The sequence below is a fragment of the Epinephelus moara genome, chromosome 22 (genome assembly GCF_006386435.1).
Source record: "Epinephelus moara isolate mb chromosome 22, YSFRI_EMoa_1.0, whole genome shotgun sequence".
Lineage (NCBI taxonomy): Eukaryota > Metazoa > Chordata > Actinopteri > Perciformes > Serranidae > Epinephelus > Epinephelus moara.
In genome coordinates this window covers 9,798,556-9,815,979 of record NC_065527.1, presented here as the reverse complement: position 1 = coordinate 9,815,979, position 17,424 = coordinate 9,798,556, and the positions used below count along the sequence as shown (strand labels likewise).

At 41.0% G+C, this 17,424-nt stretch overlaps 1 protein-coding gene across 1 annotated transcript in view; it reads left to right on the top strand.

Annotated features, from left to right (window-relative positions):
• Positions 1–17,424, top strand: part of thsd7aa (thrombospondin, type I, domain containing 7Aa) — a 167,345-nt gene that overhangs the window by 90,269 nt on the left and 59,652 nt on the right. Inside the window, exons 5-6 of the mRNA XM_050034131.1 lie at positions 5,984–6,139; positions 10,896–11,099. Coding sequence (XP_049890088.1) covers positions 5,984–6,139; positions 10,896–11,099 — 360 coding nt within the window. The remainder of the gene's footprint in view (positions 1–5,983; positions 6,140–10,895; positions 11,100–17,424) is intronic.

The window sequence follows — 17,424 nt, the reverse complement described above, 5'->3', positions numbered from 1 at the left end:
CATCCTTCAGTGTCAAGATTCTGCATTGCCAATTTGTTAACAGTGGTGATTCTCACTTTCCACTGTTTCCCTTTACATATATTGCCAGACTAAGACAGGAAATAGTGACTGCACCTCCAGCCAAGACGCCCTGTCTGCTTGTTAGCACGGTAATTGTTAAGAAAAGTGTTTTTGGGTGGAACAGGGGGGGACAGTAATGAAGGTACTATGACAGGTGAAAAGTGACTACATTTGGCTTCAGGTGTCACCAACAAAGGATTTTGGCAGAAGGAGAAAAGCAAGAGGAGAGAAGAGTGGAATGGAGGTGATAAATGAAGAGCATTAATGATGCCACATCCTCCCATTTCTTTTCACCCTGCACCTGTCCTTGTTCTCAGACAGGTTTTGTTCTGTCATGTCTCGTATAATTTTAGCTACCCCCTAATGTGATGTACGTGAGCGCTTTTACCCATTCTCCACATTCATTTGCACATTTTCTCACTACTTTCTTTCAGCTGTGTCTTTGTTGGCTACATCTAACTCCATCACTACAGTCTTAAAATGGTGGCCATTGCACTACTGATTCATCTGATTGATTTTGTGCTTGCATGATGTTAACTGATTGGCGAGAGGAAATGGACTGTCGGGTCGGCTAAATGTCTCTGTCTTGCAAACACCTTTCACACGAGCATGAAAGCTGCAGGTATAGTTGGAGCTCGCATCAACAAGGGTCTAAAAAAGGAACCCATTCAATTATAGTTTTGCCAGTTGAGGGCTGAAATAAACTGAAGTGGAAAAATGTCATAAATCTCCTTCATATTTTAGGACATGTCTATCATTAAACACGACAGCAACAGCAACAATAATGATGATAATGATAATGCTGTCAAGATAAAAAACAAAACGTAAGTAGAATCATAAATAAAAAAACGAAACATAAGATAAAACAGTGTGTAATAAAAGATAAAATTGAGAAAAGAGGGGGAGAAACTAGACAGACAACAGAGTTGCTGTAAGAAGCACCTTCCTGTAAAATTAGATTTAAAAGACTGATTAAAGAGAAGGTAGGCCTGCTGAGTTTGCTAATCTAAGTTAGCACTAAGCACTTGAACCTGATCTCTTAAATTACATTGGTTATGTAATTGGTTTTCTATAGTAGGTGTCCCATGAAACCTAACTGGCTGTGTTTATTGATGGGAAGCCAGTTCGGGAGAAAGTTAGTGTAACAAGTGTGGCTGGATAAAAAAATACATGTAAAATAATTATGAAAATAATAAAAACTGAAGGTCGATCTCAGTATTTTGAAAATATTTAACATTAATTTTCGGTAACTTAAAAAACAAACAAAAAAACATGGGGGTTAGAAATCTTTGTTGGATTTGTATTTCATGAGGGCAGTTGGATTATTTTGCTGGATGTTCCAGTAGAGTCAAGAGTTTAGCCCCTCTCCCATTGCACTAAAAACCCACAAACACCTGCTAACATCTGGCTTTTGGGAAAGGTTACAATGACTATTTATACAGGGGTCAAATGACTCTGCAGTAGTCATGGGTATTTATCAGCATCAACTTTGATTGGCAGTGATGGAAATACAACACCTGGGTAAAAACATACATTTTAGCTCCTTTATCAGTGAGATGCAATGAAGGGCCACCACAAAATACTGCCTGTCTCCGCCCAGGCAGCGCTCAAGCATCGTCCCAAATTAGTCAGCACTGAGTTTGAAAGAGAGACTGAGTAAGTAAGAAATATATTCATTGGCCTCCATGCTGCTTTGTACTGTTTACTAACCTATTTTCTGAACTGTTCGTGACGTTGAACATGACACACCAGTAAAAAATGAAGGAGAAGGGAGAAGGGAGAAGGGAGAGGAGTCTTTAGCCCATTTTCAGTGGGTTTTCCTGTGTTTTAATAAAAACCCTGCCTACACGCTGTAATTTTGGTGAAAAAAAGTGTCTGAGTTTCAACAGATAAACCACATCTTAAGCCCCCTTCAGCACTGCCTGTGATTGCTCTTATCAAGACCACAGTATCATTTCCCAGTTCCTGTGTCAGAGCATGCAGTGGATGATTTCGATGTCATGAGCCAAGCAGCTGTGCGGGGAGAATCCGTATCCCAATTAAGCTGATGTAATCTTATCATTTGCTTTCAACGATGATGAGCAAATCCCAGAGTGACAGAGATAGGACACTCTGGTAGTAATATCTGTGTGCACACATTCCCAGTCCGATTACCAGGAAACACTACCATCCAAGATCACTGCTTGTTCGTGTATTTATTTACTCACAGTTGGAACGCGAAGGGTTTACTAAATCCTGAAATTTTGTCACACATGCAAAGATTAATGCTGACATTATCACTGTTTATTACAATGCTACATTCTTAAATTGTTTTTTTTTTTTTTTTTTAAATTATCATAAGCAGCTTTTTCTCCTCCCTTGTGGCACATATTTTGTAACCACTTTCTCATTTTCTTCTGAAGATAACATTCTGAATTATACTGGGTGGGAGTGTCAGTTGTTTCAGCTGTTATTTTCCTGTATTGGCTCCGATCAATGCAAAACCCAATTGGGGAGCAAACTGTGACATGCTGTATAACAGCTGTGCCACTGTGACGCCATGAATCCTTGGCTGGAAAGGACCTGGGAGTCCGGTTATTAATGGCAGGTGGCACGTGGCAGCGTAGGTTCCCTAATTTGGCGGCTGGAAGTGCAGCACAGGGAAGACGAGACCATCTGGCACAGAGATACCTGAGCAAGGTCAGTCTGTGTGGAGGTTTCCATTAATCAGCCTTTGTTATGGCTGTGAAGAGCTGCTCAGACTGGACAAGGAGGGAGGAGAACAAAAAGGCTATTGTTCTCCAAAACTTCTGAATGAACCATGTGGATGAAAAGCTTTTTTATGAGAAATGGGATGTCTGACTGTTTGGTTGGCGTGACAACACACAGATATGGTAGAATTATCAACAGGTCATTTGGATGATCTGTTTCAGCACCTGTTAGCGCAGCAGCAATATTTTGCTTATCATTGTTTAATACCTCCCAGTTAAAGCTTGTTATAATTACATGGCATTTTCAAAACCAGTACTGATAATTATTTGATGTTCTCTGACGATATTGTCAGCGTTGTTGGTGAAGAGGAAGCTGAGCTGGAAGGTGAAGCTTTTGAACTGCTGGTCCATCTATATCCCAACCGTCACCTATGGTCATGAGCTCTGGGTAGTGACTGAAGGAATTAGATCGCAGATACAAGCGGCTGAGATGAGTTTCCTCCATAGGGTGGCTGGGCTCAGCCTTAGAGATAGGGTGAGGAGCTGGGACATCCAGAGGGAGCTCGGAGCAGAGCAGCTGCTCCTTCGTGTCGAAAGGGGTCAGTTGAGGTGGTTCGGGCATCTGATCAGGATGCTTCCTGGGCGCCTCCTGCTAGAAGTGTTCCAGGCACGTCCCACTGGTAGGAGGCCCCAGGGATGACCCAGAACACGCTGGAGGGATTACATATCTCATCTGGCCTGGGAATGCCTTGGGGTAAAGTTGTGTTTACATAAATTTCCTCAATTTGACACTTACCTGGGGCCAGGTAATATTCAGCATAGCACTGGTTGGTTTTTAGTTGGTTTTAGTAGGAGCCCAAACACATTTTTTGCCATGCCAATTAGCTAATGCATTATACTGTCTTGACTGGGTGTGCTAACATTTAGCTCCATCGATTCTACTCTAATACATGAGTATCTTGTGATTGCTTTGTATTTTCAGACAGTTTTTAAGGATGTTTCTTCAGCAACATGATCAGGGAATTACCGCCACAAATACATTTTCTACCTTTAAAGAATACATTTTGGGTTTTGATATATTAAATTAATTCCTAGAGGTCCTTACTCGTGATTGTTCCATTAAAATAGAGTCTCAAACATCTAATAGCAAAGACCACTACAAAGGGCTAGTTATTGACGTTCAATGAAAGCATATCCACACACACTGTTCATATAGAAGCACAGGTTGGGCATTGTGGAATATTCAGAGGAGTGTGGTAATTAATCACTGTCGTCTCAGCCACTCACATTACAGTCTTTTTACCTTTTACACAGCTGTGCCAGTCACAGTGGGGCACAACAGAAATGATTCATGAAATTAAAGGGCAGGATGCAGAAAGTAGAAAAATAATAATGTTGTTGTGACATCACAGATCTGCAGCCAGGCGTAGATGGGTTTAAAGTTTATTTGTTGAGAATTTTGCACATGTTGATTTTGCAGTCCTGTGACTTTAATTTCCAATCCCTTACCTCCACAAATACCAAGCAACTAGCACTAAAAGGTCCAGATACAAAAGGCAATAATGTTAATTGCGTTGATGCCTGTAAATGTGCTCATTAACCATAATCTGTACTCTACTGTAGGTGGCTTTTGTTCGTGAAAATAGGTTGATTGTTAACTGAAATCCAGTTTAGTCAATAGTCTCACACATAAAATGACCATTTGACGGTAACGGTGACACGTAATGTAGTTCATTCCCTTGGCGCGATGTTAGGACCACTGTTCCATGGAAATTTTACAGTCCTCCAGTGGCGAATCTTCCAGTGCCACCTATCAGAAACAGAGTGAAAAAATGGTCTAAAAATCTATAGCTAACAGTCACTTTGTAGTAGGGGGTTTGACATCTAGTCCTGGCAATGCAGTTTACCTTAATGTGTTCATCACAGTCAGATCATGCTAGACATCGATGGGTATGGTGGAGTGGAATGTATGTGGAGAGCATTAGGGTAAGATTAAACACCAGGGGGCAGTACAAAACAAATAAACAACACAACACAAAACAAAACAAACAAAGAAAAAAAGAAGAAGACCAAATTTGCAAAGCTTGCCCAGGGCGCTGAATGTGCTAAATCCCATAGAATTTCCAAACTGATGGCTTGATCCCCCCCCAAAAAACATAGTCCCATGCATCACCCAATTCAAGTTTTATTGTTCTCTTTATAAATACATGTTTAGCAGCTGCAAAGAAAAACACACATGAAACATTGTACTAACTATATAAGAGAGTTAGAAAATAATCTGATACTGTTGTTATTAAAAAAGCCCCTAATCACATCACACTATTTGACATATCACCTGTTCCTGTGTCAGGTGTGTACTCAAGGGCATGCCACATGTACGCATACTTAAGCGACACTATTAAAGGACGCACCTTTGGCCAAGTGGAGGCAATTTGCATGTAAATTAGGCTCAGTCCTGTTGTGGCACAGCGAGAATGATTCATCAGCCTGACGACCTTGCAGAGAGTCACCTACAGCTGTTTGGAGCTGTGGTCCACCGAGAATCAGGCCAAATTGAAGACTGGCCTGCTGTGCTGTGGGAAAATTTTTTAAAAAAGGGCTTTGTTGTTTCAAAGTTGTCTGGTTTTGGAAGATTTGGGGTTTGGGGTGGGTGCTGTGAATGAAAGAGTAGAGTGTTTGCAATTTTTGGCTTTGATTTTTAGCTGAAAGGATTTGTTTCTTGGGGATATGGGATTCTGAAGGCAGGGGTATTGGAGACCTAAAAGAGTAACTTCTGCCTTTTTTCTTTTTTTACATGTTTGTATTTCTTTGTGGTTTGTCTGTTAAACTACACAGATTTCACATACCTTTGAAGACTGGAGTTGAAATAATGTCCCTGCAGTTTGCACGGCCTTCTGTACAGCTTTGAAATTGAATGGAAGATACTGATGTATAAGTTAGAAACTTTGGCAGCTGGTGGTGCAGAGGGAAACTCCTCCACCATCTAAGCAACCTGAGTTCGTTCCCTGAGTGTGATTCTTCTCTCAAACAGTGTTTGAACAATTATCAATGACAGCAAATGTGGAACATGTTTTGGACATCTTCAAATTGTGGCTTTTCGTGTTTAATGTCCTTATTTTCTGTTCTCTCTTATTTCACTGTAACCTCATACATTTTGCTGTGATGAAAACCCAAGTTTATCCAAATAACATCATTCCTACAGTGTCCCACAACTCTCGTCTTTTTCTCCATAGCACTGCGACCGATGAACAGCAATCTGTGTCTGGGTATCACCCCGAACACCACCCAACTATGCCATATCAGCTGTCCTGTTGAGTGTGAGGTGTCTTCTTGGAGCGCCTGGGGACCCTGCACCTATGAAAACTGTCAGGACCAGGCAGCCAAAAAAGGTAAGATGTGACTGTTGTTTAGGGATCTCAGACCTTGCTTTCCCAAAACTGGGCACATGCAAGTATGAGTTCAAATTAGATGAATTCCAAAATTTCCGTCTGCAGAAACATAACGTCAGCATCCCCATCCCACCTCAAACACAAAAACTTGGATCCAAAAAGTAACAAATCAGCAAAAAACAAACAAATAAACTGTTGCTTAAGCAGCAACCTTCGAGGCTAAAAAAATAAAGCCGGTGCAAAAGTGCCAAAACCTGCAGCTCCACCAAAGGCCGCATGAAGCTGGCTCCAAGAGTGTGTCGATCCCCTTTACCCTCATGTGACTGTGAAAATGCCCAACTTTACAATAGAAGTAAACATGTTTACAGCCTGGTACAAAAACGGCTTTGGTCTCTATCATTCACAACTACACGGGGGGTGAATTTCACAGTAATATAACTTAGACATTTCATTTTATCAAGGCTAAATGCTGTGTATAGAAATATTTCACCACTGGAAAGATGGTTGTTTCATAAAACTGTACTGTCTATGCCAGGGGTCTGCAACCTTTGCCATTAAAAGAGCCATTTTTGACCAAAAATAATTTGAAAATCTGTGTGGAGCCGCAAAACATGTTTGAGCCTTATAATCAAGGTAAATAGCCTATTAAGTCTAAATTAGCGTATACTTATGGTCTAAATAAGCATTTGTTAATATGTTTTACCACAAGGTGGACACTGTGCAGGGCACTATTAATAATTATCTGGTACTTAAATTTTGCAGAGCTGGCAGTGAGAGCAAACAAATCTGTCCACGCACTACTACATTCTCTATTTTATTCAATTTACTTTTTTGGATTTGGCATCCATAGCTAACCAGCCACTGCTATCGAGGTTCAGCAACATTTGGATTCATAGAAGGAATTTCCATAGACTTCTTTTCTCAAAGGCTCAAGGAGCCACTGGACAGGGGCTAAAGAGCCACATGTGGCTCCGGAGCCACAGGTTGCCTACCCCTGGTCTATGCAGTAAAAGACACATAGACAGCACAAAATCCTAGCCAAAAAGGACTGTGGCATTCGCTGTTGCTCAAGAGGTAAAAAACCTACATGCACTGCACCGGACCGGATCAGTAAACGCTTCCGCTGGTGGGTGATGTAATGCAAGCTTGGGGATTTCTCTATAGGAAACAATATGGCAGCTGGCTGGTAACAAATGATCTTGAATATACAGTTAAACGGTAAGCTAAAATATTTTTCTGAAAACATTTGAGGCAAGAAAAAAGCAACACACAGAATCTCTGTTCATATTTTATCATCAGTGCTTAATTTTACTGTTTGATCTCAGTATTTTCAGCCTCCATTTTTACAATAAAAGAAACAGTAGTGCCCCCTTCTCGTATTACAGCCAAACAGGGCACTAAAATATGTTTCTGAGGACATTTTAGGTGAGAAATAGGCAATACAGTAACAGAATCTTGATTCATGTTTGATCAACACAGCCTAGTTTTACCATTTGATTGTTGTTGTTATGCTAATCAAGCTAGCAGGTAGCATCAGGGTTAGCTCCACCCTCTTGTCCAAATATGATCACTTCTGGCTCCAAAATTCAACATGATGGCAACAGTTTAGGACAAAGACTGCTAACACAATTGTCTTAGCATAAATACTGAGTTAGTAACTGGTTGACAGACTGCTTCCATGGAAAAAATTGTGAAACTACTTAATATACAAGGCAATGACAACTAACTAAATCACATTAAGACTCCAGTGAAAAGTAGGGCTGCATGATATTTGGACTCTGCATGCTTTAGGTGATAAGCAGGTTTAGGGTATTTCCTATGTTTTTGGCCACTGATTTCCAGATTATAAAATGCAGATCACCCACTAAGTTCATCAGTGTCTTCAAGTAGCCAAAGTATCACCTCAGCTGTGTTCTGTTGTTCTGCTGGGCTTCCACTTTCTGTGTAGATACTTAAGTTTCTTTAGATGGAATACTCCTCTTCTGTCCATCTGACTCTTGGCACCAAAACAGTAGGTTGTGGTGTGTTTAGCTAATGCACCAATCTTCCTGATTTTTTTGGGCAATTTTCTGTCAGTTACTGAACGTACGGTAAACAGCATACTGTGTATTGTGTATATTGCCCAGCCCTACACCATATTGCACATATTTGTACATGTAGGTCAAATATATCTCACATTTTACACCGCCATTCTGTGATATTGCTTGATGTGTTATCGGGCTCTTCTGTGGTATCATGTTAGTATTAATCATTAAATATTTATCTTAGTAATGATATCAAAGTCAAAATCTTAGCCTTGTGGCAGCACTAGAGGAGGGTACAAGATTGGAGTGGGATCCGAAGAGCCATCATCTCCTCGCTGCTGTTGTAGCATGTCCATGAGCGGGTTGACGCGGTCGCTGCTTCAGTCCTTAATTATCCCTGGAACAGCGGCGTCCGCCATGACTAATGCATGTTGACTCTGCCTTAATGAAGCGCCTCAAATGAAAGGGACGGCTGGAAATTCTCCTCCATGCATCTTAATGATGGATCCGCTCCCAATGGCTCGTTTTCTCACTAGTCTACTTCTGCTCTTGCTGTCGTCTACTGTACATAATGGAAAGTGAACATGAACGCACACACACACACACACACACATGCACACATACACACATATATGCAGTGTGTGTACCCTGGCTCTCATTATCCAGAAAGATATGGACTCGTCCTGGCTTCAAATCTTTTTATCCTCCTGATGTGGAACATTGATATCAAGTGGCTGTGATTACAACACGTTAGTTCACTGGATGTTGGTTTGTACTGTATGATCCACTGTTTGCAGAGGAATACACACCCTCCTAGTATTTGACTAACAGGCCTGATTAAGATTCTCCCAGCAATATAGCAATTACGATTTACAGTACAATGCATTAATTACTTACCATTTGAACTGGTATCAGATATCCTCCACATGGTATTAAAACACACACATCATCAACTAATTTTTTATACATAAAAAAATAGTGACATGTTTGATCCCTCCAAGATTCTAGAAGAATAGATTTCCACTTTGTATATGATATCACATCAGGTGACATATTTGGCTTGCTGCAATACTTATTTAAAAACAAAAAATAAAAACAGATACCAAGTTCTGACTCTTCAATGATATGCTTGGTAGCTATACACTGTATCTGGCCAAGCTTAGCTAACGTTTAGCTTTAGCTTTCAAAATAATGTGGTGCTATGAGCTAATGCTAGATTATTAATGAAGAGACGGACCTCCACTCTGTTGGTCTTTTTGAACATCAAAAGACAGTGCCCTCTCACTTTTTTATACATATCAATCATACTAAAATCACAATCAAGCATACGTTTCCTAAGAGAAGTAACAGAGGATTTCTGTTTTGAAGAACCACTGCCATGAAATCAAAAAGAAGAATGGAAAGAAGAAGCAAGAAAACTGGCTGCTGCTGCAGGAATCTTTTTGGGGGAGGATTGGGGTAGCTGTTCTAGCACAGATGCATATCAGTGAAAGAATACAATAAACCAAAAGGTGGAATTCCAATCTGGCATATGCCTCCTAATATACTGTGGGTCTTCATAGATTTGGGTAGGCACATCCTGATTGGCTGGCTACTTCTATGCAAATGTCAGTGGGCAAACATGTGCTCGTAATCGGAGGACAGTATTACTCATTGAGTTCAGTGGAGGGGTCTGCCTGTGCTAATAGAACTAGGGTTACAATATTGTAACCTTTCTTATGTACTGTACACAAAATTAGCCAGTGAAACTGTTAATGAAGAATTCCTCCACCTCATACAGATAAAAATGCTGGACCGCACAGTTTAAAAATTCTCTTTCAAGTGATGATTATGATCTAAAAAACAATTATCTTATTCATCACCTTCTCTTGAGAATCATCGCACAGCACACGATAGGTCATCACATATGATAGTTTCCATGTATCTGTGTCTTCAGTCCAAATGAAGCCTCTAGCTCTGATAGCAGCTTCCTGTGCTGTGTTGCTACCTTGCAGCCATGCCATTCATAATACACCCTGCAGATAGCAAGTGAGTGATGCCTGATAGAATTGAATTCCCTGCACCCCAAGCCTTATTACACCCCCCAGATAAAACCTCCATCAAAAGGCCTAGACACATGGCGGTACATGTTCTGCCAGCCTGTCTGATTAAATAAAGGTTTTTGAGGGGAAAAGAGAGACAAAAATGAAATTGAAAAAGGGAAGATCCTGCTGTCTCCACCTGAGTCCTGCAGGCACTCCAGGACTCTGCTGCCTTATCGGGCTGGAGCAGGAGTGTGGATTAGGGGGTGGGTTGACCTTGGTTGGGCTGGAGTTAACATCCCCCCTTCCCAGGACCCAGGTCATAGAATTTCATGCCCTTGAGCAGAGGAAACGACACACACATGAGAACAAACCCCAGCTGAATTAATGGATTCCTGCATGCATTAGTCACTTGGATAAAAGCTACTGTAATGAGAGGAGAATAAAAACATTCATTATGTGAAGTTCTTCTTGAAATCTCTGTCAACTTCTGGCTTAATGGACTGTCACGTTAAATACAATACTACGGTTATCATCAAAGGCACACTGTGACCAAGGAGTGAAGTTAATGTTCTTTCGGTTGCACATTAGATTCTGTCAAATTGCAGGAAGGTTTTTTCCTCAGCAGATCACAGAGGGGGGAATGTGGTTAATTAGCGTGGGGCTGGTTTGTGTTCATTTACTTCATTAGGGTCCTGTTGTTCCCGACAGGCTTCAAACTGAGGAAGAGGAAGATCGTCAATGAGCCGACGGGCGGGACAGGCAACTGCCCCCACCTGGTGGAGGCAATACCGTGTGAAGACCCCAGCTGCTACGACTGGCTTGTGGTTAAACTGGAGGAGTGCATCCCTGATAATGAGAAGGAATGTGGACCAGGAACCCAGATCCCACAAGTGCAGTGTGTCAACAGTGATGGTGAGTGGACAAATGAAACATTTTACCACAATGCAGTTCTTTAGGTCTGGGAGTAACTAAATCACTTTTTAATTGATCTCCACGTTTGGTGCTAAACTCTGATTGCTTGGCACCTGCACACTAAATTGAGGCAACTTTTCTGCAGATGAATCCTTAGTTTCTCTACGATGCTTTATTTTCTTGGTCTATTCAACAATAATTGCTAACTACCCAGCTATTTATTTGCTGGTTTTCTGGGCACGTCTAACTGGGAGGAGACCTAGGACACACTGGAAGGATTACATAGGCTTGGGAACACCTGGGGATGCCCCAGGAGCAGCGGGAAAACAATACTGGGGGGAGGGATGTATGGACTATCTTGCATAGCCCGCTTTGACCTTGACCCCGCCTCAGATAAATGACAGAAAATTGATAGGTGGCTTGATTTGTCAGATTAGGCAAAAGCTCAACAGATTTCTAGAATTTTTACGATCCCACACAAGCTATCCTAGCACATTTAAGGCTAATTTATTATAGTACATATGCTCCATGCAGCACCTACACTGTAGCCTACATAGTATTTATAGTAGTGCTGCTGTGTCTGCATTAGTCTGCGGTTAAACCTCCAAAACACTAGTCAGCGGTGGGGTTTCTGTGCCACTGTGTTGAGTTCCTGTAAAGTGCAGTGAATTGTATCTGACTACACTAACACACCTGACACACACATAAGAACTCAGCTTTGTTATAGCTCTAAAAGCTTAAACTAAAAACTGTTGTCCACTGGTAAACAAATATAACATTCCAACATATTAGCATACGCCTATGACATTTGACATTGCATAAATTAGCCTAGCACTAACAGACTTTTTCTCTATTCAAAAGAAGCCATGAACAACAGCAACATTTCACAAATGTACTGTTACAAAATTTGGCTCTATTATAACTCAAAAGGTTCACCCACAAAACAGCTCAGGCTAACCTTATTAACATGACCCCATGACATTTCTCGTTGCATAAATTAGCCCAGACTTTGCTCATATGAAGCCAGGATAAATCACACAAGACTTAAAATGCTATTTTATGGGGGATTTTTTGTTCTCACAATTTATTTCTGATGTATAAAATAAAAATAAATGAAAACTTAATATGGTTGGGGTGGCACGGTGGTGTGATGGTTAGCACCGTCGCCTCACAGCAAGAGGGTTCCCGGTTCGATCCCGGGTGTGGGAGCCCTTCTGTGCGGAGTTTGCATGTTCTCCCCGTGTCAGCGTGGGTTCTCTCCGGGCTCTCCGGCTTCCTCCCACAGTCCAAAGACATGCAGATTGGGGACTAGGTTAATTGATAACTCTAAATTGTCCGTAGGTGTGAATGTGAGTGTGAATGGTTGTCTGTCTCTATGTGTCAGCCCTGTGATAGTCTGGCGACCTGTCCAGGGTGTACCCTGCCTCTCGCCCGATGTCAGCTGGGATAGGCTCCAGCCCCCCCGCGACCCTCATTTAGTTAAAGGGCAATGGTTTTTTAGTTTACAAAAATAAACAGGAGGTCTGCTGCGCCGCAACGTGTAGTTACATTTCTGGGGAGGTGCATGTCAGGCTACACTGTACATACAGCGGCCATTCAGAGCAGAGGTTTAAAACCCAGTTTAGCCTCGCCCTGTGAATGTAGTGTTCTAAATTTCTTTGATTAAAAAAGGTTTTACCCTTAAGTGGATTTTGAGGCACCAAGGAAGTTCTTTGTTGATTCAGACTGGACTGGTAGTGGAAAGCCAATTTCCCTGTGGGAATGTCCTCCGAGGGTAGTTTTGTCCTGCAATGAGCAGTCAGCCTGACCAGTGATAATATAGCAAGTACGAATAGTTACATTTCTGGGGAGGTGCACATCAGGCTACGGCATAGGCTACACATCTACACAGAGCCTATACCGTAGGTACGGCGTCAGTTCAAATAGAAACCCGGCTTTAGCTTCAGTACCTTATTAATCAGATTTACTGATAACAAGAATCAGGGTTGGTTGCAGCCCTATAATTTAGTTTTCACTGTCATGTTTTCAACAAAGTCCAGTTTGGCAATTTTTTGGACTCTGTTGTATATTTATGCAGCCATCCCTAAATACAGATGTAAGGTCAAGAAAACTGTAGAGAAATCTTAAGAAGAAAGCTTTTAAGTTTTAGGTTCTGGTGTTTGGAACAGTAAATGCATCAGCATTGATGAGGTAGCTGTGTTGAACCCATGAGCTAATTGCCAGATAACTGGAGTTGTTTCTGCTTTGTTTGGAGGTTGTGATCAACGTGTCATGGGTCAGTTAACTTAGATCTGATTGCTGCAGAGTCGCTTGGCCTGTCTTTGAACCACCACTCTATGGGCTCTATAGCCTTGGCTTACTGCCCAACATTGTAATTGCTGTATACGTTGTAGGGAGATATCCCTCTATTGTTTGTGCTATTCTAAGCAATTTAATTGTGTTTCTGTGCGCACGTGTGTGTGTGTGTGTGTGTTTGTTACTCCCCCCTGGGTTCCAGCACAGGCGACTGGCCAAAACTGTGCTGGAAGAGAATGTGAGGCACCAGGAGAACGGTGCTGGCACTGCCTGAGGGAGCTCACTCTCCGTCTCTTTCTGTGTGTGTGTGTGTCTCTCTCTCTCTCTCTCTCTCTCTCTCTCGCTCGCTCTCTCTCTCTCTCTCTCTCTCTCTCTCTCTCTCTCACACACACACACACACACACACACACACACACACACACACTCTGACCTAAGGACTAAGCACCTGCTCTCTTGTTCATACCTCACCATCCCAGGGAAACAGCAGGCAGACCAATACATTATTACCTTCCTAGACAATAGTATCAGTAACACTGTTTAGCATTACACAGATCAGCATTCTTTGCGCATGTTGCCTTTGCCTATGTGGTACAAAAGCAGATTCCCTCACTTTTCTTTCCAAGCCATGTACACCTACTCACAATGTTGCTGAAAGTCTACTTTGAAAGTCTCACTAGCTTCCAGCTTCCAGAGTCTGTTTTAAGTAAAGTTACTGGAAGTAGTTCAAGATACTACATCTGACTTTAGACGTCACATGTCAGCAAAGGTAGCAGTAATAACAAAAAAATGTCATTAGATGTAAAGTGCAAGGGTTACCAACTGTGTCCCCAAAGAGCGTATATCTACTGTTGTGGAATAACTTCGTCATTTTAAAGTTTGTGTGAGATGACAGATCTATCACTCCTAAACTTACACTCACTGTGAGACTAAACTTAAAAACTTTATATATAATGTGCTTTTTCATTAAAAAGATGGAACGGATGCCACAGTAAGGGTGCGACATGTTTCTAAATGAAGCTGGATACTCTTCATAGTAGAGTTATCGACTGTGTTCAAAGGAGCCAGTTGAGGTGGTTCAGGCATCTGATCAGGATGCCTCCTGGGCACCCATGTTAGAGGTTTTCTGGGCACGTCCCACTGGTAATAGGCCCAGGGGCAAACCCAGAACACGCTGAAGGGATTATATATCTCATCTGGCCTGGGAACGCTTAGGGATCCCCTAGGAGGAGCTGGAAAGCGTTGCTTGGGAGAGGGATGTCTGAAGTACTTTGCTCAGCCTGCTGCCCCTGTGACCTGGCCCCAGATAAACATGAAATGGATGGATGGATGGAAGGAGTGCAATAATGGAAACAGAGTATATCTAACCACAAATATGTTACATATGCATGGGTCATACGTATCATATCAACTCCTCTAAAGTGATGTAGTATGTGAGTTGATTGTGTCCTTAGGAGGTGGAGGGTGTGACATCTAGGCCAGACAGCTGCCAAACTGCAGACCACTTTTCAAGACCAACAAACAACCAAAGCGCTTGATTTTTAGCAAATAATTGCTGTCTTTCCAGCTGCTTTTTAGCACCCAAACATGGGTGTCATACATTTGGGACATATCGCTACTTTTCCAGAGGGGATTGTGCCCTCAAAGTCAAAACTTTATCCTTTCCTAACCATAACCAAGTGTTTTTGTGCCTAAAACTAACCACACGTTAACCACAGCATTGTTAAAACTTAAACTCTCAATGTATTTGCGACATAGTAATGTGCAAATGTAACATATCCTTGGTTTGCAGAAATGTACAGTGTCAACATTTTTTCTGGTGATCAGGTTGCTAACCGGTGGCATAATGGAAACAACACTGAAAAGATGATCAGAAGGATCATATGTGTCAATTGCAACTGTTCTAGCCACAGGATCTAAATTTTACCTCAAGCTTTTAGTCACAGTTTACACAGAGGCTAATATACCATCCATTGGTTTTATATCCATCTGTCTATCTCACCTGTCAGTGGATTCCAACCCATGCACGACTCTCAATGTCATTTCAAAAAATGAAAGCAGAACAAAAGAAAAAACAGCGATAGTGTGCAACTGGGGCTTAAAGCTTAATGAATAAGAAACACTGAGACAAGAGAGGGCAATTAAGGTTATTGAAGAACTTTAAAGCATCATTTAAAGCATTGCAACAAAAGTTATTCAGTCTTTTGGGGGAAAAATATGATATATAATGGAGACACAGGATATCTAATCGGTGGCATAATACAAACAGCATTACTGATTAGTGTTCGTAATGATTGTGTCATTTACATAATAAGAAATCACTGCAAGTTTCAGACAAAAGATCTACTATAAGCAAATATAGTACCAGTACCTACCAGCCTTTACACTGCATCGTACATCAAGTGCTACTGGGTCCAATTAAAAGTTAAATCTGCTGGACTTTCCTGCTTCTAGCCTGCATGGAGCTCAAACTTCCAGAGTTTATGCTTACAGCAGTGAAAGGAATAAAGCCATTATAAAATAACTTAACACACATGTCTTGTCTACAGGGATGGGTGGGTGGAGGATTGGGACTGAAAACAACTGGGATTGTGAGGAATATTTTTTGTCTTTGATTGCTGTTTATTTTTGTTAATCAAATTCAGATTCGTCTAAATTAAAGAAATGCTAAAGCCCGACTTCCATCACTCTCACATATTATATTCTGAGGAAAAGTATACAAACATATGAACATGAACTGCTGCAACCAGAACACCTTAAGATTAAGAGGAAAAACATTCTTTAGAGATATGATGTAGGATGTAGATGACGGAGCCTGCTGGGGAAGTGTCCAAACCAGTGACAAAAAGCTAAGACATTTGCTAACAATCAAAAAAATGACGTGCCTATAGAGTAATCGGTAACGATGATATAAGTGGGTACGATGCACTGCAGCTACAGATAAGTGCTGTCTATGGCTTTGTTTTCAATCTTTTATAACCTATATTGTAATGTCACCGGAGTCTTTCAGTTCCTTTTTACCTTTTTAAAAAATTGTCTGTGTATGTGTGTATTTGTGTGTACATGCGTACTTGTGTGTTGGGGGGAATATGGCAATTATGGGTAAATTCCTGAACCATAACACAGTAGCTGCTAATGAGGGCTCTGGGGAGAACAAGAAATAGAGAGAAAGAGAAAGAGGGATGGAGTTGTTCATCAGATTCCATATTATACTCATAATCAAGGTCCCCATTCACTGGCTGCAGTGCTCCGTGTTGTTGCAGCGGCAGTGATTACCATCTTCCACATCCCAAACTGACTTGTTCTCGACAACTAATTATCCTCATTCTTTTTCTCCTGAAAAATTAAAGAAAAGCTGCCCTTGAAAGATCATTTATTATGAAGCAGTAGGACATACGAACACTGCTGAGACCTCTATGATAGTTTTCAATTTTCTGATGTTCAGATCTACAGTAGGTCTGCACTGAAGCATGGCAGATGTGTTGAACATGCTGTTTAACATGCTGCTGGAGTTTTTGCTGGTGTTCTTATCAGTTAAAAAGTAAAGAAGACGTTGCTGAATGTTAAAACTGTAAGCAAGTGAAGCTGGGCTCCAAACTGTGGGTATTTTAGAGATTTTAGTACAAGTGGACTCTCATATCCTGCACAAAAAGGGTATTACAGTTACTTCTTTGTCATTCTTTAACAGATACGGAAGGTTTACCATCAACACCTTTATCAAAGCCAAATGCTTAATTAATTTTTTTCCCCCAAATGTAATTACTAGTGATTATAGTGCTGCCATCAGGAGACTTATTCCCCACATTTATGCTGAAAATATGGTGCCATTTTTTAATGAGAAGTAAAAAATTTTACATGAAAAAATATATATATTGGTGAAATTTGAATATTGCAGCCTAAATGTTACTGTTTTTTTAAAACCACGTATTACAAAGGTTGGGGTAGGATTTGAAAAAATAAGAATAAAGTAATAATAATAATAATAATAATGATAATAATGATAATAATAAGGGCTGAGAAATACAAAACCGTA